Source organism: Lissotriton vulgaris, chromosome 5 (genome assembly GCF_964263255.1).
Source record: "Lissotriton vulgaris chromosome 5, aLisVul1.2, whole genome shotgun sequence".
NCBI lineage: Eukaryota > Metazoa > Chordata > Amphibia > Caudata > Salamandridae > Lissotriton > Lissotriton vulgaris.
In genome coordinates, this window is record NC_141693.1 from 407,345,323 (window position 1) to 407,370,919 (window position 25,597).

General features: G+C 44.2%; 1 protein-coding gene across 1 annotated transcript in view; it reads right to left on the reverse strand.

The window, feature by feature from the left end:
- The window catches only part of TMEM26 (transmembrane protein 26), a 463,214-nt gene that overhangs the window by 95,454 nt on the left and 342,163 nt on the right, over positions 1–25,597 (reverse strand). The window contains exon 3 of the mRNA XM_086920080.1: positions 10,395–10,520. Coding sequence (XP_086776206.1) covers positions 10,395–10,520 — 126 coding nt within the window. The remainder of the gene's footprint in view (positions 1–10,394; positions 10,521–25,597) is intronic.

Genomic DNA, 25,597 nt, shown 5'->3' on the forward strand with positions numbered 1-25,597 from the left:
TAGGCTATTTCAATGTCATAACGATGTTAGTACTTCCACTGCCTCTATTTATTTTTAACCATTGCCATTTGAATCATGGGGTTTTAATTACCTAATAGTTTGATTGATAGTTATATATGGCTAGGCGGAGAGGTAAGTATTAGTAGAGGTAAGCTTTGTTCCCCTGTTGAGAAAGGCAGCTGTTCATTAGCTGTTTTTAAGTTTTATTACTGCACTGTAGGGTTGAAATCTTTACAAAGATCTACAGGAATACCACAACTACTATATGATTATAGTTATTGCAGCCTCGGACTGCCTGTATACATTTAAATGACTGTCCAATAATCCTTCAGGAGCCACTCAAGAGCTGTAGATGTTTGAGCCCCTATGTAGAAACTAAAGGATCATCTTCAGTACATAGTAATTGTTGAAAACATCTCAGATTACAGTTTCCACTTAGGTCAAAAAGATCCCTGGCAATGCAATTCAATTTGGAATGATAACATCTGGAGGTATCCTGGTTACTGCTGATAGAATCAGAATAAGGGCTGGACAAGAAAGAGAATTCCTCTAATTGTACACTAGGTGGTAAGCAAAAATCTATCAATCATCACCGGTATCAGAGGCGCCGCTAGCAATTGGATTAAATCTCTACTAGAACATCGTACTTTCCAAGTTTTCTCCCAATCCGCCTGCTCTGACACTATGATCCTTAAACATGGAGTGCCTCAGGGCTCTATATTGAGCCCACTGCTCTTCAATATTTACATGAGCCCATTAGCCAAAATGATAGAAGAGACTGGACTACTCATGTTCTCTTATGCTGATGATTCTCAGCTTATTTTCTCCCTATCATCCTCGGATCCTAACAACATCTCGTCATTAAAACTCGGCCTCACCAACATCGCAGAGTGGATGAGAAAAAACGTTCTCAAACTTAATGGCGAGAAAACAGAGCTACTTGTTTTGGGTAAGAGCAAAGAGCTTTGGGGACCCCAACACTGGCCCGATGTGATGGGTACCCCCCCGGCTCCAGTCAAATCAGCCCGCAACCTTGGAGTCATCATTGATGAATCACTCAATCTTAACCAGCAAGCAGCCAAGACATCAGCTACATGCTTTGCGATTTTAAAGTGGTTACAAAAAATCTGTTGGATGTTGCCCAAAAACACCCAAAAATCGGTCATCAACGCTCTGATAACTTCCAGGCTTGATTATGCCAATGTGCTATACCTGGGGGCCAATAAGGCCACAACCCGACGACTACAGACAGTGCAGAATGCCGCCGCAAGATTGCTGTGGAAAATTCTCATCTCCACACCCACCACCAAGTACATCCGTGAATTACACTGGCTGAAAATCGAGAACCGGGTAAAATTTAAATCCTTATGTATTATGCACAGGATTTCAACTAACAAGGCACCCAAGTACCTACAAAATCTTCTACACCCCTACCGTCCATCTCGTACCCTTCGCTCAGCTACAGCCAATCACTTTGTGATTCCCAAAATCAGGCTGGCGAGAATGGGCGGCAAATCGTTTTCATATCTCGGACCTTCTCTTTGGAACACACTTCCACTGACCCTTAGGCAGGAAACTAACCACTTGAAATTCAGGAAGGCCTTAAAAACCTGGCTGTTCAACATCTAAAACCTGAACTTCTCAATGCACTGGATCATCAGCGCCGGGAAACCCTTTGTTGGGTAGCTGTAGCGCTATAAAAATGAAACAAATAAAAATCATGGCTAGAGTGCAAAGTTACAAATTAACAGCAGTTATAACAGAGCTATTTGCTGGTGAATTGAGTGTTCCAAAATAACAGTATGCTAGGGAATGCAGACATCGAGCAATGTACTACACATGAAGCAACACCAAGTAGATGGTGCACACTCAGGACCAGATTTACTAAGATTTTGTATCAGGTTGCATCACTTTTGTAACATGACTGCCTTCCATTACCTTGCGTCAGGGAGGTGCTACATGGGTGGAGCATGGGCTTTCTTGTGTATCCACCCATATATTCTGACACAAACACATATTTACTAAAGTCATTAAACATGGGTTTGCACCAAAATGATGCATCTAACCAATGCTGGAATAATGAGGGGAAATAAATATATATTTCTCCTTGTTACTTTCTCTTTGGATGTGATATACCTTAATGCACAAAAACCATTCTGGCCACAATGTAGGCACCCTTGAGTTGTGGTGCGAGAGGGCCTGCCCTGAACCTTGGCAGCCAGAGGTATGAAGTGCCACAAGAGAGCAGAACTGCACCATATCATAGCAGATATGGCACATTTCTACTCTCTTCCTTTCACACAATGCAGCACAGCAACTTCCTTTGCTGCGTTGCACCAAAGTTGAGTAAATCCGGGCTTTAATGAGTTAGTCTAATCTAGTGATCAATCACTTCCAGAAAAGGTACAGCCTGCATTGGGATTTGGACTTAAATAAGGCACTTTGAAAATGACTGTCCTGCTGCCTGATCAGGTGGCCCAGGGGATCTCTTACTAGGAAGTGATCTAGAACGGTAATGAGAACGAAGTTGGTTGAATTTGATCAGATTTGTTCCATGTTTAGTCTTGTCCACTGACCAATGGAAACTGGTCAGGCTAGGTTCCGGACTCTTCATATATGTTGATGTGATGATGGTGCACATTTAGCCTCAGACCTCCACTTAGTGAATATGCGAAAAGGAAATTCCCTGGGCATAAAGTGTAGTGTGCCTTAGGTCTAAGAGCCTATGACAACATAAGGCAGACCTACTCCAGCAGAAGAGTTAGCAGTTCACAGCAGTGCTCAAGTAAGGGCTGTAGTGTGCTCCGAGTCGGGCTCCTGCTAGAACTATGGCACCCTCTCTCCTCCATCATGTTTTCTATATAGATAGCAGCAGTATGAGAAATCAGGCATCCTGCCTGTGCTCTATGGGGATCACAGCAAGGTAAACAAGGAGGCAGGGCTACATGTCCAATACAGAAGTAGGAACTTTGCTGCTCAGAACATGATGCAGCACAGCAATTATAGGGACATTCACAGGGCCATTCCTGCACTAGAGGTTTAACTGCTCCTCAGAGATGCATGAGCTCAGTGACTGATTCATTTGATTGAACTTACACTTAGGAAGTGTTTTGGCTAGAAGTTCGGCGTGCCTCACAGTTTCAATCACACAAGGACAAAACAATCCATATTTGAGGCAATGGGCATCCACCTATACCATTCCTACATGCTCCCAGTTACACATGAAGCATTTTCAGAAACTAGGGGCATATTTACAAGCCCCTATCACCACCAGAACGTCAATTTCTTTTAACATTGTGGTGGCAATAGGGGCTTCACCTTATTTACAAGGCAATGTTAAGCCACTATACGAGGCTTAATGCTGCCTTGTAACTAAGGTACCCTTTCACGCTATACTCACGTGAAAGCGGTGGGCAATGGGGGTTGCAGTGGGCGATCTCCCGCAACACCCATTGATTATAACACTGGCCCATATTTACTAGAGTTGCGTAAATATGGGGTGGAGACAAAACTAAGAGCAGGGAAAACCTGGTCTAAACTGGGCACAACGAGGAGAAATGCTTTATTTCTCCTCTTTTTTGCAGTTTTTATGTGTGCTGCATTGTGCAGCACACATAAAAACAGAAAAACGCCATGCATGATTGTTTATGTGCAGGAGGTGTCCCTTCCTGCACATAACAATAATTTTAAAAATGACAAGTTGCAATTTCTATGTGTGCTGCACAATTTACAAATCACCATTTAAGATAATGATTGTTTAGGTGCAGAAGGGTGTCCCTTCCTGCACATAAACAATCATTCCCCACAGTGCAAGGGTGCTCGTGTTGGTGCTAGGCAGCTAAATTTAGCCCCAGCGCAGGGGTAAACAGAGGCTGCACCATATTGTTGTAAATATGGTGAAGCCCTGTGTTTCAGAAGTGGCGGAGGGTGACGTTAAGCCAAGAAGGCTAACACTGTGCTCCATCACTTCTTTGTGAATATGCCCCTAGATACCTGATTCACAAAGGACCTCAACACTCATGACGGAGGCCCGGCAGTTGTGGAGAAGTCTCCACGCTCAGGACGAAATCTAGTTATGAGAATTCTCATTGCAGCGATTCTGCCCTGAGTGCGGGTACTCCCCAACACCTGCGGGACTCCGCAGCGAGTGCGGAGGCCCTTTGTGATTCAGGCCCTAGATGCTGTATTTATGAAATTTATTTGAACAATGCTGGCCAGTAACCAATCCACAGAAAAGTGCAAAATTACGTTTAGAAATTTCCTCTCCTGTTCGAAGTTACGTCTGCATTTTCTTTGGGAGTTCTCAAACAATCCCAGTAGTACAGTTGGGAAGCAGGTTACGGGGTGTACTACAGGGAATGGCAAGTGACATAGTTCCTGAACTTCCATTTCCTCCATTGTGTCAGTTGCACTTTGTGCAGGATTATGCACTAGAAAAATGCAGCCCAATTTGAAAATGTAACCTTTTCCTTTTGACGACTCCTACAGCAGAACACTTAACATCAATTTGAGCAAATGTAAGATGTATGATCGATATTTAGGCCTCGCCCTTTGTCTGTGATCTGTCCCACAAGGGGAAATTCTTGGCCTATGCTCTGCCTGGGCAGAGATCCGCACACATTCACATTGCATGTGTAATAAATATTCTGCAAAGCGGGGAATCATGAGAGGAATTACGTCCTGGCTAGCCTCTTCTGCTGACACTCTTCAGGTTCATTACTTCAGCAACCTCTTGCCTTATCGAGGTGAGCGTGCTGTGTGCTGGAATTAACTAGCTGCCAAGTGGTGAAGAATAAGTCCTGGTTTCCAGTTAATACCATTAAACCCTCTGCTCACTTGTGAGCTCCTCTGCCACAATGCTTTCACCCAAATTTCCCTTATCCAAATGTAATGGAAGAATATTTACAGGCGTATTCCATTTTATTTTTATCATTTACCAATACTTTTTATTTAGTCTAATACACATGTAGTTTAATGTACAAAACCATACCTATTTATGATAATAATCTAACACAACTTTCAGAAATACTAACAGAGAGCAACACCTTCTTTTTAGGTCACACTCACAGTAAGCGTTAGCTGTCTGTTGTCAAAAGGCTAACTGTGGACAGCATGAATACTTAGGGGCCCATTAGGATGTAGGGCAGATTGCCACCGCCCGCATGGTGGTGGCAATCCGCCCTACATCCTAGCCCGTACGCCACCCATTTCCCCCTGCCCTATTAGTATTGCGGGGGGCGGTGGACAGGAAGACGGCCCGCCGCTTTTCCGCCGGTCAACGAGTTGACCGGGCGGAAAAGAGTTTAATATGGTGGCGGTGTCTGTTAGACACCGCCATCCATATTATGATGGGTGTGGAAAGATGCCTTTCCATGGCGGCATTGCCCCCACGGAAAGGCATGCGGGAATGGACTGCGGTGCCAGTTGCGGGCCCCCAGGTACTCAGGCGGGTGTGGGGTGCACATGGGGGTTACCTATGGTACCACCGGCAGTTCCATGCACAACATGGCAGGCACCGCGCGGTGCCTGCCATGTTGTGCATGGAAGTGCACAACATGACTTCCTGGCATTGTGGTGGGCGGTGCTGAGTGCACCGCTTGCCACAATGACAGGAATGCAGGATGCGCCCGTCACTGTGGCGGGCGCATCCTAATTGCCCCCACGGGACCCCCGCCCTATGGCGGGTGGTCCTGTTTCCCGATAGGATGGCGGGCGGACAAAGTCGGTCCCGTCATCCTAATGATCCGCTTACAGTCTGCCTTGGGTCAGCCTGTATCTTACGATTGGGCTTTCTTGTCAATTCCATTTGCTTGCTTCAAATTCACCAGGGCCCAGATTTATCAACATTTGGTGCAACACAACAGGACAAATTTCTGCGTTGCATGAAATGGAGATGGCAGGATTGCACCATAATTACTAATATTTGGAACATTCCTGCTCTCTTTCAACCCTGGGGTACGTGCCAAGCACCAACTCAGGCACCCTTGTGTCATGGTGCAAGGGTGCCTGCGTTACAGCCAACATTGTTTGTGTGCAGAAAGAGACGTCTTTCTGCACAAAAACAATCATCAGAGGCATTTTTCTCTTTCTGTGTGTGCTGTAGAAAGAGGAAATACCAGGGACAAATAAAGATATTTCTCCTTGTTACGCCTCAGCTGGGAAGGCATAGCCTTTTGATGAATTCCCAGGCTTACTAGTCTTAGTAAATGTGGAAATGCCCCCAAAAAGCATGGGTGGATGTGTGGGAACACCAACGCTCCTCACATGGAACACTTTCCCCATGCAGAGTAAGGCAAGGCAGCAACGTGTGCTTCCTTGTCATGCTCCACATTTACTATGCCAACCAGAGCATTGCAAGGTGGCTCTGCATGGCATAGTAATTTCTAAATTTACAGATTACAATTCTGTGTTTTGCCTTTTATGACACAAAAGCAACACAAGTCAATGATAAATATGGACCCAGCTTTCCTCTCTCTTCTTAGTCTTGTCCTTTGACTATTATGAGGAAGACCGTAATCTTGCTGAAGGACAGCACAAATGCCAAAGCCTTGATGATCTAATAACTGCCCGCCACTTTAACCCTGCTAGAATACCAAGATCTAATAACAGTATCCTCAAAATTGGAAGTTAAAGTAAGGATTGATTCCCTCAAAGAGGTGTAAAAGAGTGTAAGGATGGAATTTGAAAGGCTGAGCAAATGTCTCCTCAAATTTTGCAAGCATCAGTAATTGCCTCAAAGAGTGCTCGCTTAAAATAATTAGGGTTAGGTTGTCTACACTATAAATATTTCTAGTCAGACCCAGCTCCTATTTGATACACAAATATATTACAATCTGTTTGACAATCTGTGAAAAGGTCCCTGATATGATATCCTGAAGTAGATCTTACAGTCTGGTGGAGAACACCTCCTTGAATGCCTAGCCCTCTCATACCCAAATAGGAAACTACCAATTGCTTCTACAAGCCTTCTGAAAAACGAAGGGCCATATAATCAAGAACGGCGTTAAAATATCGCTGCTTTAGCTGCAGGAAACTGCCGCTAAAGCGTCGATAATGGGCTTGATAATATGCCCTTGTGAATTCCCAAAGAAGCCCATGTTCTGGTGTGAACCTGGGCTTCTATGAGAATTCACAAGGGCATATTATCAAGCACATTATTGCCACTTTAGAGGCAGTTTCCTGCCACTAAAGCGGCGATAATATTAATGCCATTCTTGATAATATGCCCCGAAATTGGTACTCGAATTAGGAAAGCACAGAAAAGATATACAAATGTAGAAAGATTATTCATTTTAACAATAATACAATGACCAATAATACTAATTTGTTGCTGATATCATGAACACATTTTAATTATAGACTTATGAAGCAACTGCTTATGATTTAGTTTTATTATACTATTAACAGAAGAGATGATCTTCACTATGAAATAGGTTGCAGCAGGCACAATGCTTGTTCACAGTGGGTGCAAACTGAAGAATAGTTTGGGTCTTTTGGAGATTAAGGCGGTAACCTGAATTGTCCCCAAATCTCTCAGCCTCCTTGGCAATAAATTGAATGGCCTGAATTGGTTATGACATGTATACAGCTACGTCACCTCATAAGCCCTAATCTTGACTTTCATTCCATTCAGGACTACTGTTGTTATCCCTGTACTATTAATAAAAATGCTGTAGATAGGGTTCTATAAATAGAGCAAACATGAGTGTAGATAGTGTGCAGCTCTGCAGTCTAGTTCGAGAGATCTTAAATATTGAGCCTGGAATTATCTAACTCCTTGATCAACCTGAAGGATAGCTGTAAGAAGCCCAGGTGCCGAAATACCTATAAATGTCTCATAAAATTCCATTGTCACAGAATCCTCTCCTGTCACCTTATCAGAGGGGAGTGATCTAATAACATCTTTTAGCTCTTCAAGAGAATTCACACCTTCAATTGCCTCTATTAACAATGGGGTTAGCCTAAGATTTATATCTAGCATCTAAGTTATGACTAAGTTGGCACCTGATGGTGATTTGTGAGCACCAATGCTTCCATAGATCTTTAACCAGTCTTGCCGAATGAAATGGGAGGAATTGAAGGGTTATGTTTGGCATCGATTTACAGAGTCTATGAAGCCTAGTCACAAACTGCATTGTGTAGTCTATTTACCAGTACTGCAGTAGTGCTAATTAAGTACTACAAAATGCTGTTCACAAACCTACAACTGTAAATCTCCAACTCCAGCAAACCTAGCTCTCCTATGGAGTGATCCTCACACAAGTAAATTTAATAGTTTACTTCTTAATACCAACTGTTGGACGGAAAAGGGGGAGCGGTAACAAATATAGCATACTTTTCTGCAAAATAGGTATGGTTTAGGGAGTAGTAAGAATGGGTTGCGGAAGAGACAGACACCCACCCACAAACTGCACTAAAATTACTACAGGTAAAAAGGACGCAAAACAGTAGTAAATGTACTCCCACTCAGGACAGGAGTAAGCCCAGAACCACACATGGCCAAGCACTGGTACTGCAATTAAAAGAAAACCCCTTGTGAATTAGTTTAAATGAAATTGCATTATTTAAAATGTTAAAACTAAAAATAATTTTAATTTGATGTAAAGTATTAAAATTAAAGTGTATTTTAGTTTAACATATTTTAATAACTTTATCTAAAAAATAATCTAATAGGATGTAACAATTAACCTAACATTAACTTGAATTATAATTTATTTAAATTCCTTTTAATTACTCTACACATCATTTTAATCATTTTTAATACATAATAAATATATATAGTATTTTTTACTTTGGGGTTCAGAAAAAGAATATGAAGTTATTTTAATATATATAAAATTAAATCAATATTTAATTTAAACTAAAATTAGCAGTGCTATAACGTTTTTTAATTTGTTCTTCATTTCAAATAACACATTATATTTTGTACTTCATTAACATAAATATAAAAAGTAATATGACTCAAAAATATTGTTAATAATGTTTTTCCAAACATTTAATAAACTTTTTGTACGATATTTATGACCGAGCGGAGATCTCTCTATGGTACAGCACACAAAAAGACTAAAATATTTGTCTTGAGCCTGGCCTAGCCTGCTGGAAATGTTGAGAAATACTCCTAAGAGCCCAGTTCGAACTCAAAGCCATTTCCCAACTTGTTGTGCAGGTGGGAAGTCTGTTTTGCTCTTACAGCCACACTAAGGGGCTGATTCGTAAGTCCCTTGCACTGCAGGTGCGTCACCTTTTCCCATATTAAAAGTGCAAGGGGCTTGGAAATAAGCCCCTTAGGGCGTCATTTATGGGGATTTGGCGTAGGGCAGTGCAGCAAGTTACCTTGGTGCACTGCCCTACGTCAATGTAAAGGGGCAGGAATCCACTAGGGTGCATTCTTGCACTTTCCCCATGTGCTGGTGCCATTTCAGTGGCCTAGCGCTAACGCATGCACTCTTGCACCATGGTGCAAGGGTGCCTGTGTTGTTGGCAGGATTGATTTTGTGCAGGAAGGGGCACCTTCCTGCACAAAACAGTCCTGGGAGGCATTTTCCTCTTTCTATGCACACGTGTACAGAGAAAAAAACAAGGAGAATTAAAGTTAATTCTATCTGTTGAGCCTCCCCTGGGCAGGTTTAAAGTTTTGGCACATCACTAGGTTTGCATAGTTTTGTAGATCTGGAGAAGCGTTAAAGTCCATGGGTGTTGTGTAGGAACACTCACTGTAACACAATCGTACGCCTCCTTAGCGCAGGGTAAAGCAACACAGCAATTTGCCCTGCCTTGCCTAACTGCATATCTATGAGGCTATCAAAGCCATGCAAAGTGGCTTTGCTTGACCTCATAAATATGATTTTGTAGTTCGCCTCGCAGAGGCGTCACAAAAAGTGACGCTACCATGGTGCATGGGCTCATAAATATGCCCCTAAGAATCTAAAAGGTCTAAACATCCAAGCTGTAGCTCATACTCCATAATGACATCAACAAAATTTATTATCAAGTTATTATGAGGATATGCTGTGATTCTTTCGTTCCCTCCTATCCTTCTTGTAAATCAATACTGTGTTGGGTGTCATCTGTCGGGTGGGACAGGAACAAATATGTATCTCTACTCCATTTTACATGTGTTTGAAATAATAATTTTGTGCAGTGTATTATATGTCCCCTTGTCTCTTTAAAGAATAGAGCATGGCTAAACGGTAAATTAATTTCTTGCCAGGCTTGCAGGCTTGGATGATGTATGTACCCATATTTTGCCATGACTCAGCTAACAGTTTGTCATAATGCAATTTTGCACCACTTCTACTCTCTGGTACCCGACTGTAAATATATCAGTTCGTATTTGTCTATATTGTGACGCATCTATGTCACGTAACTTCACAACACAATAAAAACAATCTTACCTGCTGCACTACTGCTATTTTCCCAAAGGTTTGCTCATTCAGGTCATGGTCCAACTGAGTCCTGTTTCCAGCCGTCGCCTCAGACACTGTGGTTTCGTTTACTGAACCTTTTTCACTGTTGCAAACCTAAAAGTAAAGCAAAACAAAAATGTATCTGAGAGACATTTCTTCATATGTCACATCGAACTGTACTAGATCGAAAGGGGAACATTTGAAATAGTCAGGAATTACGGATGAAAGAAGTGTCTGTAATTCCAGACGAGGGATGTTTTTAGGGAACAATATGAGGGAAACTTCGCTTCAGCAACAATTCCCTAATATATATTTTCGTATGGTGTTTGCTGGACACGTTGCTACCAGTAAGCAGATGAATGGGCATATTGACAATAAAATGGCCCAGCGATGCACCACAAGCACTTTTTCTTCTTCGAGCTGTGTCATTTGAAAATGCATGGATGCGCCGTGTTTACAAGAATATGGTGCAACCCTGTGCTCTGCCTGCGCAGGTGCTAAAACAGCAGCCTAGCGCCATGGTGCAAGGGTGCCTGCGTTGCAGAGATGATTGCGTTTGTGCAGGAAGGGACAGCTTTCTGCACAAAAACTATCATTAATGGCGTTTTGCTCCTTCAATGTGTGCTGCAGAATCCAGCAGACATAGAAAGAGCAAAAACCGAGGAGAAAAAAAAGCAATTCTCCTCGTTTCACAATTTTAACGCCTCCTTTGGACAGGCGTTCGTTTTTGGCGCTGCCTCAGATTTACGAATACTTGTAAATCTGACATAGTGTCATAAAGCCATGGGTGTTGCGTGGGAATACACACAGCAACATCCATGACCCGCCCCTTTGACGCAGACTACTGCATGAAAGAGGGCCATATTTACAAGGACATGTAATGCCACGGAAAGAGGCTTTGCGTGGCCTTGTAAATATGGGCAGCACACAGCACCGAATACAAAGATTGTCGCGATGTTCCTAAGGACAGGGGAAGGTGTCTGTACAGTCTGTAGTGCAAGTGGATTAGAACAGGGTAGCCTGGTGGTCACCCTGGGAATCCATTTTGTTGGATTTAATGCCCTCACACACCCTTTCAGGTGTCATGCTTCATCATTTGGGCCTGCTCCTCGTTGGGTCGGCGGTGCAATACCCAACGGGCAACACCTCATAGAGGGGCTCTTTGGCGGAGATCTTTTTCCAACTGCCGTATAGATGAAGTGCGGGTATGGGGCCAGGATTCAGGGTAGACGTAGTGGAGTGAGGTAAAATAAAGCTAGTGGTACCGGAGACACTTTATTCAGGAGGGCCACTGCTTTAGTTAAAAACAATTTCCTAGAGGAGAGTAGTGGAAAGTGATGTTTCCTACTCTCTTCTGGAGTGTGTTAGAGTCCGGTCGACATGTTTCTCGCTACTCTAAAATTTATTGAGTGATTCTTCAGGACCAAGGGGACTAATTTAGCAAGTATCTAAGTGAGAATGTAACTGTCTACACTATTGTCACTAGATGTGGTATATGTAGGCTCATATGGCTACCATCCTAGTGGGTGAAAAGGGGGGGGAAGGGGGCTATATTACCCTTCTTCAGGTTGCGATTGTTAATACCTAAAGTTAAAAACAATCAGACAACAACAGTGTCCAGCGGGTAAAGCTTCAGGAGATCTTCCACCACAATGTTGATGAATGCCTGAGCTTCGTGTCAAGCACCTACCCATCGCCGCTGGAACCGGGTACACAGCACCACCAGAGAGTCAAAAACATTGATGCTCCGGTAGCGCTAGGGGCTTGTAAGTACACCCTGATGTGTCTGTGTGACAAACACAGCCCTGGGGTGTTACCGCGAAACTTGTAATTTCAATGTAGCCAATAGCTAATGTCATCGGTACCTTAGGGACTGCCTGCCCAAATGCAACGATGTCCCAAGTAGTCATTTTTATTTCCTGAGGTCAAATTGGATACAGCATTAGTTATGTTAGTTACAACAACAACAACGAAAAATTCCATGAGAGTTGTTAGTTGTAAAAACACATTTACGTACTTCACATCTTGATTCTCCAAAAAAGAAGTCCGATTTTGGAATAAATTGAGTTTTCATTCCACAAGCTTCCAGATATGTAAATGGCTCCTTACAGATTAAAACCAAATCTCAAAACTAGAGATTTAGGTTCAGTTTGTATTGGACCAGGAATGATGTACATTGTATGCTTAAGAACAGGGTTGGACAGGGAACCCAAAGCGGTCCTGGCAAATTTTGACATACCAGCCCCCAAAAGGAGCATAGCGAGCGAGTTCAGTGTGCGAACCTGACCCCTACAAGGCAGTTTATGTGGGGGGGGGGGGGGGGGGGGGGGAGGGGGGAATTTCCCCTTGATAAAATTAGGGGTAAATTGGCAAAAATGGTGCATTCTGCAACACATTTTTATTATATATTCAATTGTAGTAGTTTTTAAAGCATAGTAAATAAGGACCTTACAGTGCATCAGGATACAGCAATCTTTATTGTGGCTCTTCAATGATTCCCTCACTATCACCTTCCAACAGTGCCTCTCATGACTTCATAGCCCTTCTCACACATGATTTAATTTGCTTTATAGCATCTCTCATTGGATGTCAGACCATTTTACATCACACACATATACAGAGGCAATAAATCACACACGTGCACATTAATGTCTATAAAATGCTACATAAGAGAATGGGGGCTACAATATGCCGAATTCTCAAGTCATCCATACTGGTAGGTATTTTTTAAGAGTGCTTGGTCTGGGGAAGTGCAAACTTAGGATTCAGAACTTAACACAGTGGTTAGGGTTGATGTTGGAAATGGCCTTTTCTAGGGGGCTTTCCCTTGACTTTTTGCTTTTATCCTTCCCAGTTTTGCACTGATCTAGATGCTAGCCTTAGGATGTTTAGTGCCTTTGACACTGGCATTCAGTGCCAAAGTGCTGTGCTTGTCATATACATACTGGTGATTGGTGTATACATGATTGGCTGATTCAAGTTATCTGTAAGTCCCTTGTCTATGGGTAAGACATATTCCCAGGGCATGCACCTCCATTGGCCTGCAGCACTGGTTGTGTCATCTACAGATGTAGCGTCCTTGAGGTGTGCCCTGGTAGGGCCTGTGTGCGCAGGTTACTATTACAAGGCTTGGCTTTTAAAAAGCTACATGTGAAAGTTCTGCAATTTTTTTCTTGCTATATTTATTTTATGTATTTATTTATTTAATGGTCCAGAAGGATCAGGAGACAAGATTCACCAGAGTCAAGTACTCGCAGGGCATCATCGATCACTTGAACAAGGGCTGCTTCGGTACTGCATCCTTGGGTAAAACCAGATTGGAAGTCAAGGAGGAAGTTGACCTTGATTTGTTGGGAATATTGCTTCGCCACACAACTTTCTGTATTTGTAGCAAGCAAAGGGAGGTTGGTGATAGTTTGGAAGTTGTTGAAATCTTTAGCATGAGCAGAGGGTTTCTTAAGAAGTGGAGTAACCTGTCCTGTTTTAAGGGCAGCAGGAAGGGAGCATTGGTTGAGAAAGATATTTATCAGAATGGTCCATTAGGAGAGTGTGTGGGAGTAAAGGTTGATGGCAATGTCACTGGGGATGGGGTTGATGGAATGGTTAGACAGTTTAGTTTCTAGAATGCTTTCAAGGAGGGCCGTTTCAGTGATGGTGTCAAAGTTCTGCCACAGAACTAAGGATTTGCGGTCCTCAGGGGGGTGGAGTGGGTAACCTGATCCACAAGTGATTTTACTTTGTCATCAAAGAAAACTGCAAATGCTGCCGCTATCTTTGGGGGGTTGACAAATATGGTGGGAGAGGGAGAGATGTTGGTCGTTTTGACAAGGTCGAATAACTTTTTAGGTCTGTTTTTGGTGAAATCGAAGAGGGTTCTGAAGTGCATTGCTTTTTCATGGAAGATGTGTTTGTGGTAACGAGATCTTGCGAGGTGGAGATTGGATAGATTGGAAATGGAAGGAGAATGTCTCCATAGTTTCTCAAGGTTCCTCAAGTTTTTTCTTTCTTTGTAGAGGGATTTATTAAACCATGAAGCCAAAGGAGTGAGTCTTTACTTTTTACTTTGCAGTGAAGCAACATTATCTATTGCAGCTGATAGATTGGTGAGGCATTGTGTGGTCAGGCCGTTAACAGCAGAGTAGGGGTCTAAGATTGGAAGTGAGCTCAAAGCCGTGTTGCACAAAATGTCAAGGTCTATGTTTTTGGTGGTGCGGAAAAAGGTAGTAGTTCTTTTAGGTTGGCCAAGAGTAAAAAAATGAGATAGGTGCAGAGAGAAGAGGGTGAGGAAGTGATCAGACCATTCAATTGGTATAGGATCAACAGCAGTTAGCATATCTGCTTTAGATATAACAAGGTAAAGAATGGAGCCCTTGGAGTGAGACGGTTTTTGTGTCATGTTGAACAAGGTCATTTACTAAAAAAAAAGTGGCAAGCCTGTTGGCCTATGAAACTTTTAGATTGCCCCAGTGATGATTAAAGTCTCCAATAAAAATCTGTTTGTTGCTCTGCGAGTATCGGTTGCTTGCAAAGTCTGTGAATTCCTCTATGAAGGCAGGGCTGTCAATAGGCGGGTGATAGATAGTATGAAACCTGACAGGGGAGTTTTGCTATATTTGAAGCTCCAGAGAAAGGCATTTGAAGGAGCGGAAAGAGCATCTGGGAAAAGCTTTGAGATGCAGGGAGTTCCTAAAAATAACTGCTACACCTCCCCCGACTTTATCTTCTAAATCATTCCTGAGAATGGAATAGTCAGTGGGGAGCGGAAAATTGAAAGAAGAATGAGAAGTGTTGTTGAGCTAGGTCTCAGTGAAAAAAAGAATATCCAGGCTGTAGAGATTAATGATGTCTGAGATTTCCAGGTTGTGTTTGCTCGTGGATATACAGTTGTAAAGCAGACAACGGACCTCAGAGGTGACTGTTTTGATGTAGGGGGAGTCAGGGATTTTAGGGGTGATAGGGATAATGTTCCTGAGAATAGGTGACTGGATTGATGATGGTTTATGTTTGGTGCGGGAGAGTGAGATGGTTGGAATAGTGCAGTGTTTAGCGTTAGCTGGAGAGGAGAAGGTGTGGGTGTTGGAGTTGGAATAATTGTAGCTAGTCAATAGGTTGGAAATGTCAGTTGGTGAAAGATTGTGTGAAGCTTTTTTTAGAGTGTGGGAGGAGGGTACTCCTCGGAAGCTTGGGAAGTGAGTGCTCGCACAGGGAAGTAGGGAGTTGGTGAGTGTGGACATTTTGGTACCTAGTTGAGAGATGGTAGTTTCAAGCTGGGAGATAGAAGAGATGAGAAGTCCCAGTTTATTTTCTATGGAGAGCAGAGCTGGAATGTTAGGTTGAACAATGGGTACAGGTGTGGTTCAGCTTGAGTAGGAGACCATGGACAAGGGGTGGATGCAGTAATATAGAATGGAGGGAGACTCATCAGGAGAAGTTGATTAGAGGTATTTATTGTGCAGCTTAGGAGGATAGAGAATTATCTGGACATACATTGCGTAAAATATTGACTTCTGGCTGAGGAGCAGAAAGGTGAGGTCTATAGTCAGAGGACAAGGATAGAAGTGGGTCATTGGAAGGCAGAAATTCGGGGGAAAGAGGGAGAGGTGGTGGAGAAGGTGTGTAGGCTGGGTGCAGTGAGTGTATGGGGGCAGGAAACAAGCATGGTAGCCCCGACTGATGATTATAGAAAGTTTAAAGTTTTTCTAGGTTAGGGAAAAAGGGGGGAAGGGAGGAGGTTGTGATAAGGGTATAGAGGTTCAAGCAGCAGTTCTGGAGTGTTGGGGGTGGAGAGAAAGGAAAGGAGTTTGCCAGGGATTCATAAAAAGGGGGAGGGGGGGAAGGGAGGGGAGGGTAAGAAGTGAGAGCATAGGGTGGAAATGTTACTGTGGGACCTGGGAAGTCAGGATGTTGGAAAGATGGATTGGATAGGTGGTGGTTAACCTGGCGAGGGGGAGGTTTCTGTGGAATTCAAGGCTGGTATAGGGGTGAAGAGGAGGGAAGGAGTGTTGAGGGTAGCATCCCAAAGGGGGAAGGTGGGGTTATGTGGAGGGGCGTAGAGGGAGCAGGCCATTGGCTGGGAACGTGTGCTGAGGTAAGCATATCTGACGGAGAAGGTGGGGTTGCGGGAGGGGAAGCAGGTGTGAAAGAAGAGAATGGGACTGCCATGGGAGAAGGCTGAGGGCCAAAGTAGGACTGCAAACTATAGTCCTGGAGGGTAAGGTGATGCAAGAGAGAATTGAGGGAGGAGTTAGATGAAGATTGCAAAATGGTGTTCCGGTGGATAAGGGGAGGTGCGAGAGAATTGAGGGAGGAGTTGGATGAGGAGCCTGGAGGAATGAGAATGCCAGGGATGGAGAGCAGGGATGGTAATAGGTGGTCAAAGAGAGAGAGATATGTGTCCTTGGCTTGGATCAGGACTTTGCCGTTGTTGTAAAGTGAGATAGTGAGTGAGCCATCGAAACAAGCTGAGGGGGAGATTTTGGAGGAGGAAGTGACATTGAGGGAGTTATTAAAAATGGTGGTCCAGAACTAGATGTTGCAGATGAAGAACATGAGGTCGGTTTTGAGCCTCCCATAACGACCACTATGGTATTGGTCAACGAAAAGGGAATCGGGAAGTTCTTCAAGGGTGCTGTGTATGAACCTTTTTGCTGATGCTTTTGACAAATTGGGGGGAAATGATCTTAAAACACTTGGCTCCAGCCTTCACTCATTTAGACAACATATTTGTAGGATGAAGAGGGTGAAGAGGGTGAAGAGAAGGAGATATGAGGGAAGAAGAGAACACCATGAATGAAGTGAAGGCGAGTAGAAACAGAAGGAGGAGATGGCACAGTATTTGGGAAGAATTAAGTACGAAAGGTGATCAGAGGGGAAGGGCGAGGAGTAGAACCCATTGCAGAGAAGGGCAAGATGATGTAGCTAAGTCTCCAGGGCAAGAGATGTAATAGTTGGGGCACATTGCTTCAGTTGATCTTCTGTAGAGTAGGAAGAGGGGGCCCAGGCCCTTCGCCTCATCCGACCCAGGGTCGACAGTGCAAGATCGGATACAAAGTCAGATAGGATGGCAGCCCCTTTAAGATCAGAGCCATAACATCAGGGGTGAATCACAGACCAAAAATAACATAAATAGGATACAAAGATGCAAACATAAATAAATCAACAAGATACATCCATGTAGAAGGTCCCCTGCTACAAGTCGTGCTCTGGCCACTGGTGAGGTTCTGTACAAGTAGCAGCCGAGGTCGCTGGAAAGAACAAAGTGCGTTTGAGGGTAATGCCTGTCCAGAACAAGTGGCATTAGAGGATAATGCCAGTCCAGGGAGAAGTGGGTGGGAGCAATGGGAGAAACTCAGGGGCGCAAAGGATGCTTGAAATGAGGCCCAGGACTTTCATTTAATCCGACTCAAGTTCGCCAGTAAAGGTTCGGACGAAAAGGCAGATAGGATGGCAGTCCCTTTTAGATCAGGGGCCACAGGAGAGACCCAGGGACAAAGGGTGCTCCCACACCTGACCTGAGTTTGCCAATCACAGTGTCAAGCTTGTAAGCAGGTTAGTAGGCTGCCCCAATCAGCTGTAGGGCAGCGTGAGAGTGGAGTTTTCCCTGGTGACAGTGTACAGTGTTTGAAATTTGTAGGGCATGTGCACGTGTACTTTCAAGGGTTGTGAATGGCACAGGATGCTGTATTCAGTATGACGGAGCCTGCTTCTCACATCGGATTAGCATGGGGGAATGTAGGGAAATACTACGGAGCAGGATTCCATAGGTGCAGATTAGTAACTAGTAGATTAGTGTTTGGCATCGATGAGTTGATAATGGTGAATCATCTCCAGTAGAGCAAGTGGATTCAACATTACGTGTGTGGAAATGTAACTTAGGGAAAGGAAAATGTTTCTTACCAGTATGCATCTGTTCTTGGCATGTAGAGCTGCAGAGTCTCACACTGAGCATTAGATCGCCACCTGGTGTTGGGCTCGGATGATTGCATGTTGTTGTCCTCTTGGAAGAAGTCTTTGTAGTCATGAGACAGTTGACTCCTCCCTTGGACGGTAGTGCGCATGGGCATCAACGCCATCCTTTGATTGTTTTTCGCCATGATGGGAAATGATGGAGTTCTTTGCAATAAAAAGGATGTCCATGTGTATATATCTAATTAAGATAGAACTGGAACAGATACAGGTCTCAGGGAGGCGGGTGGGCGTGTGAGACTCTGCAGCTCTACATGCCAAGAACAGATGCATACTGGTAAGTAGCATTTTCCGTTCAAGGCATATGAGCTGCAGATCTCACACTGAGCATTGATTTTACAGCAGTGTCTCCCCTAGCGGTGGTCACCTGTATCTGTTGCAGTAGTTTGAAAGAAAGTTTTGGGGACAGCTTGGCCTACAGCAGCTTGCTGCTTGGCTTGCAAATCAACACAATAATGTTTAGTGAAGGAATGTGTTGTAGACCATGTTGCTGCCTTGCATATGTCTTCTAGGGGAATGTTCCCTAAAAAAGCCATAGAGTTTCCTAGTTTGCGTGTGAAGTGCGCTCTAGGAGCAATTTGTTATAGCATATTTGTATGCATTTTACAATCCACCTTGCAATTCCAGCTTTAGAGATGGGGTTGCCTTTATGTGGGGTTGAGAAAGCTACAAATATTTTTTTTGTTTTTCTAAAGGATTTGGTTCTGTCAATGTACTTCTAGGGTGTGTAGAGCTCTTTCTGCTACAGAGTCTGGGTTTTGTAATTGTAAAAATGGTTCTTCTATAGTGAAAGCTTGAATCTCACTCACTCTCCAGAGAGAGGTAATGGCAATAAGGAAAGCTGTTTTCCATGTGAGGAATTGCAGTTCACATTTGTGTAAAGGTTCAAAAGGGGGTCTCATGAGCCTGGTAAAAACAATGTTTAGGTTCCACACTGGAGAGGGTGGTAACCTAGGAGGAATGATTCTTTTTAATCCTTCCATAAATGCTTTAATTGCAGATACTCTAAATAATGACAGATGCAGGTTTTATTATGTTCGGAGCCGAGTTGTCTTTTGGAGTCGACAGTTTCGGAGTGGATTTCGGAACCGGAACTTCTTTCAGTTTTGGTGCTAAGGGAGCTAGTGGTATCGGCACGTGCAGTTTGGTCGGTCCCGAGCTACCGGAAGGAATTTGTATTTTCTTTGGAGCCGAGCTCGAGGGCGGGGCTTCTGAAGTAGTTTTTCGGTCGCGACTGGGCCCTAGAGGCAGAGTGTTGACCTTTGCCTTCGATTTGGGCGTTTGGGTTGGGGTAGGGGCAGTAGTATTCACGTGTTGACCCAAAGGAATGGAGTCATCGGAGTCGTCTGCCCCAGATACGATTTCAAGATCTTCGGAATCTTCCTCTGGGACATCTGGACCCTCATCAAAGATGTCCTCTGATTCCGGAGCTGATCTCTGCATGATGTGTCGACCGGCCCTTCGATCTCGAATGGTCTTCTTGGATCGAAAGGAGGCGCAGGCTGGACAGCTGGGCTGGTCGTGTTCTGGTGATAAGCACAGATTACAGACCTTGTAATGGTCACTGTGCGGGAATTTTGCTGCACACTGGCGGCATTTCTTGAATGGCGTCCTTTCTATGAGCTGTAGGCCTCACGGTGTGGATAAGCCCAACAGCCCGCGTCGACGACTGGAATCGAGCTGATGAGATCAAGTCGATGTTCTTGATGTCGAAAGTTGTTTAGAAGAGTTTAAGTAAGTTTTTGACGTGTCAAACTACTTAGAAAGTAGATTTGGAACCGGAGCGGAAAAGTTGCATCCGAACCTAGTGGCGGAAAAAAACAATCTAAGGATGGAGTCGATGCCCATGCGCACTATAGTCCAAGGGAGGATTCACCCATCTCGTGACTACGAAGACTTCTTTCAAGTGATCATCGGTTAGGACAAGGCCAGTGCCTGACATCGCAGCCTCCATCCGAGGTTGCTGGCTCCCTCTCCTTGAACCCACTCCACAAAGTACTTGTTGTGGAGAACATCATGACAGGGCCCGAGGGATTTTGTTGTGCTTTGTGGGCACCTACAACTGGCTGTCGAGAGCTATGAGAGCTTGCACCTCTACCTGAGAAGCAACACTTCTCCGGACTTCAAAGTGCACCAGATTCCTGGGTCAGAACCTTTTGTCTATGGAGGTAGCGATCCCACCCTCATATCAGTGCCGCAGGGGGCCTGGAAGTCTGATCCGGATGCATAAAACTAAGTAAATGTTCTTTCTGTTTTAGTTAGTTCCACCAGTCTAGTCAATGTGGCGCCAGCAGGGGGAACGTGTATCGTTGGCTATTGCAGTTGAGTGACTGAGGAGCTGGGTCCTGAGGTGTAGTCAAAGACCTGCGACTTCTTGAACATTGCAAATGTTGGGATATTTGGTATTAGGACTGTCATGTTTGTTGATTACCTTTGAATAGGGCATGTAGGGTTATGCTGTTCTACTGCTAATGGAAATATGGAAAGCATATGTACATTATCATTTTAATGTATATATTGTGTTGATTTCAATGTATATGTGTAATGAAAAGACAAGTGTTTTATACATAGTGTGTGGAGTCTTTTTGTAGCGTACACAGTGTTTTGCATGGGTGGGGTTGTGCCAATACTTTACACATTGACCCTGAGGATAGACCTGACTGATTTGTGCCATGCTACCCAAGGGTGAGAACAGGTTATTGGACCAGTGTATAGTTTCATCCTTTCTAGGTTGTGGAATTCTGACTGGCTTCGATGCATCTCAGCCAGCCGGTAACTGCTGGGTCTAACAGTTGAGTTTACTATTAAGAATGTATATCTACCCCAAAAAAACTTTTTTGTAAAACTAGAATATTGAAAGACTGGGAAAAAAACATAGCTATCTAACTTAGATTACGATTGTAACTTATGAACTGCACAATAACAAAATGCACTCCGTGACAAAAGCAGTAAGTCACTGAGCAATGCACATAAAATACTGACATCTGATCTGTATAGAACACATTCTTAGCACCAGGCACATTAACCCTCTGCCCTACTTTAGGAAAGTTAAAACTGCCACTAGACAAAACCCCAATCTTACTCCAGCAGGTACTTTAATTACCAAAGTTATCTTGGAACTTTTTACTGTTGCCTGAAAACTGTTGGATATGCAAGGAACTCTGCAGTGCCTTTAAAACTGCGTCACTGCTACAAAACCCACCCCACTAACAAAAGTGATCCCCTCTCACCATTCCAGTGGTACGGCCAGTCTGGACTTGCTTAAGGAGCCACATGTAAGGTTTTAAGGGTTTAGTTTATAACGTGAGAGATAAATTCTGCTTCGGAGTTGGTGGAGTTTTGGACACTCTGCGTTACTCAAGTAATGCAGAGTTCCTGCCAAATTCTGCCAACAGCCACATGTTTCTGGCGTATGGCTCGCCAATGGTAAGTTGCCGAGCACGAGCGTGATTTGGCATCCCCTATATTGAATTTTGTGCGCTAAGAGGGCAACCGATGAAATTTCCCCAACACAGGAGCGCGCAACCATTCGTGGTCAGGAAGCTCCCTCTTGAGTGAAAAAATCTACTCGAGTGGCAGCAAAATCATCTCAAGTAGTGCCCTCTGGCACGCTATGTGGTGCTATTCACCCTGATTTTTCAACGTGGAACGAGCTCCCTGCGCAAATAGTTGGTGCAAGATGCTCAGCATGCCTAACTTCGCACGCTCGCGGAACTCTCGGTAATCTTGCAAAGTTTTCATTTAACACTGTGGCATTCCACAGAGTGAAAGTCCACAAGTTCGTGCACCCCTCCTAGTATACTATGAATGTAGTGATTCATTGATGAGATGAGGTTGGAAAATACAAAGCAAAAGAATAATTTGACATTAGTCCATCACAGCCTGTGTGTGTATGGATGGTATATGCTTTCCTGCCATAGATGGTGCTGCCTGGCATTGTTACTGCAGTATCCATTGCAGAGCCTCCACTAAAGGCACTTGACTCTCAAGGGATACTTTTAAGAAAGGAAAGCAAGGTAGATGACATACAGTCTAGGGTTTTCTTTGAATGTTATAGGAGAAGCAAAACACCTGAACATAGAAGTGAGGCAGTGAGGAGGCACCTTTGTGTATTGGCGTAGAGTGGCCATTGTAGTCTGACTAACAGATGGCTTGGACTTGGGGTGGATAGACCATGGACTGATTGAAAGTAAGAGTGAGGAATTTGTGCTGTATCCTTCTGAGTACAGACAGTAGGTCAGGTTTGTGCTAAACAAATGGGTAGAGAGGACAGAATATGTGGGGTTTGACAAGATACTTTGTCATAAATTGAGAATTTTTTTAATGGTCAGAATAAATAGCTTGGGAGGCTTACAGGTAGACTGTAATTGCAGTCCTGGTGTTTTATCAGGAGTTTAGGGTTATTCTTTCAAGTAGTTAGTGAATAGAATGAATGGGTTTGCATGCGCAGGTGAATACCCTGGAGAGACAAATGTGACTGTCACAGTGGACCAAAAGGTTTCTATGGAGGATCGTATTAAGAAAATGATATTGGAAAGAGGAACCTGTCAAGAGCAACTATTTAACAAATGTATATGGTTTCTGTTTTAGCGTATATGGCAATTTGATGCTCTCCAGTAAGTGATAGTAGTGGGACAGTTCACCACGTATTATTGAACTAGTGTGACAAGTCAAAAGGCTAAGAAACATATAATTTGAATGCAATCAATGACTGTTAGATTTGGGCGTCTCTAGTTGGCAGAGGTAGGTACCTTTGACAAATAGCGACACCTGCGTCTAGTCAGGGTAAAGGGGTACACTCCTAAAAAACGCACTGCTCACCCCCTTGGTAGTTTGGCACGAGCAGACAGGCTTATCTCAGAGGCAGTGTGGAAAACATTTGTGAACAAACAAAAATTATCCACAATACTGTACTTAAAATGGTAGAATTTTCTTCGTTCTCTCTTGGATGTAAAATGCAACACTTTGAGTCCATGTACCTGAAAATGCGTAACGCAATCCAATGAAAGTGTTGCAGGAAACGTGATGCATCGGTTCCTTACACGCAAGAACGTGATGTGTTGGTTCCCTACCGCTGTGTAGGGGATGGAGATGTTTCGGTTCTTCTCTGCGAGGGGAGGTGATGCTTCGGTTTTTTACTGTGCTTCCGTGGCGATGCAGCGAGCAACGCTGAGATGCGATGAAGACTTGGTGCAATGAAATAAAGCTGTTGTCTTCTTCTTGGTGTGATACGATGCGGACCGCGACAGGCCCTGGGACACACTTTCCGATGAGGCGGCTGCATTGGCTACGGCGTCGATCCTCTTCTCCGGTGATGGGCGGTGCTTCAACAATGATGCTATTTGCAACAGGCCCTGCGACACGCTTCCCGGTAATGAGGCGGCATCTGCTGCAACGTCGATCCTCTTCTTCGGCGATGCGAGGTGCTTCAGGGGCCTTGCGATGACTCAGCGGTTCTTGGGGGGCCGCGACAGACCCTGTGGCACGCTTCCCGGTGATGCGGCGGCATCTGCTGCAAATTAGATCCTCTTCTCCAGCGATGCGAGGTGCTTCGGGGGACCTGAAATGACTCATTGGTTCTTGGGGGCCACGATAGGCCCTGCGACACGCTTCCTGGTGATGCGACAGCTGAGACGTCGATCCTCTTCTCTGGCGATGCAAGGCACTCTCGTTTTGTGAAGCGGCAGCGGCAATTCGGTGTCATGCTTCTTGCTCGTGAGTCGCGCTTCCAGCTCCATGTGATGCACAGTTCCTCAAAAAGTCCTGCACAACTGCAGGCACTGCAAAATAACTCTTGGGGAGCTGGTGGGTGAAGTCTGTTGTACCTTAGACTTCAACATTAGGCAAGCTCTTTCCTCAAGCCCTTGGAGATCCTTACATGTTGATGAAAGTACACACAAAGTTCCTCTCTCCTTTCTTTGGCAGGCAGGCAACCACTGCAGGCCAATCCTCCAAGCAGCACTTTAGCTTAGGGATAGTCTCTCATCAGTCTCTCTGGTTCCACTCCTCAGCAAAGATTTCTTCTTCTTGTCCAAAAGTGATCTAAAGTTCTGGGTTCTGGGTCCCCCTTTTAATCACAGTTTCTCTTTGTTCTCTGAAGGCAGAGAGGCCTTTGCCTAGTCCAAACCAGTTCTGGTCAGTCCTGGAGCACTTTGTTTACTTGTCTCCTTCTTTCCTTTCACAGTGCAGGGCAGAGACACCAGACACACCACAGGAGGTTGAGCCAGCATTGTGTAGGGAAGGCACAGCCTTATTCAGCTCCCAGGTACAACTCCTCCCTCCCATCTAGATGCAGATCTCTCTATTCAGCACTGGGCTGACTCACCCTGTCTCCTGGAATCCCCCAGCCCCTATCACTCAAACTCCAGACAAGAAATACACAACCTAGCAGAGGCAGGCTTGCATAGTTAGACAAGAAACTACCTACTTTCTAAAAGTGGTATTTTCGAACACAGAATGTTAAAACCAACTTCACTAAAAGATGTATTTTGTCATTCTGAGTTCAGGCATACTAAACTCGAATTTCTACCTAGTTCCCTGAGTCAGTTAGGATTATAAAATGTAATAATCAAACTGCCCATTCTGGCCTATGGGGAATAGGTAGCCTTGCAATAGTGAAAAACAAAAATGGCTATAATCCACTATTAGGACATGCCACACACATCAGGGCTTGTCCTACCTTATACTTACAATACACTCTGCCCTTGGGCCTACCATAGGGGTGTCTGATATGAAGAAAATGGAAGGTTTAGGGACTGGCAAGTGGGTGCATGTGCCCAGTCAACATGGCAGCACCAGACTGCACACAGGCTCTGCATTGGCAGACCTGAGACACACTTTTACAGGCTGCTTCTGTGTGTGACACAACCAGTGCTGCAAGCCCACCAGCAACATTTGGTTTAAAAGCCCTGGGCACACTCAGTGCACTGTACTAGGGTCTGACAAGTAAACCAAACCAGCCAATCATGGAGTCACTAATCCATACATAAATTCACAATAGGTAGAGCATATGCACTTTAGCACTGATCAGCAGTGGTAAAGTGCCCAGAGTCATAAAACCAACAAAAACAGGTCAGACAAAATACAGGAGGAAGGCAAAAAGTTCAGGGATGACCTTGCAAAAAGGGCCAAGTCCAACAATGACTATGTAACAGTAAAAGCCATAGACAGAAATAACGCTGTTGAAGGAGCTGATGTTTAGAGGGATGACAAAGGTGATCAAAGAG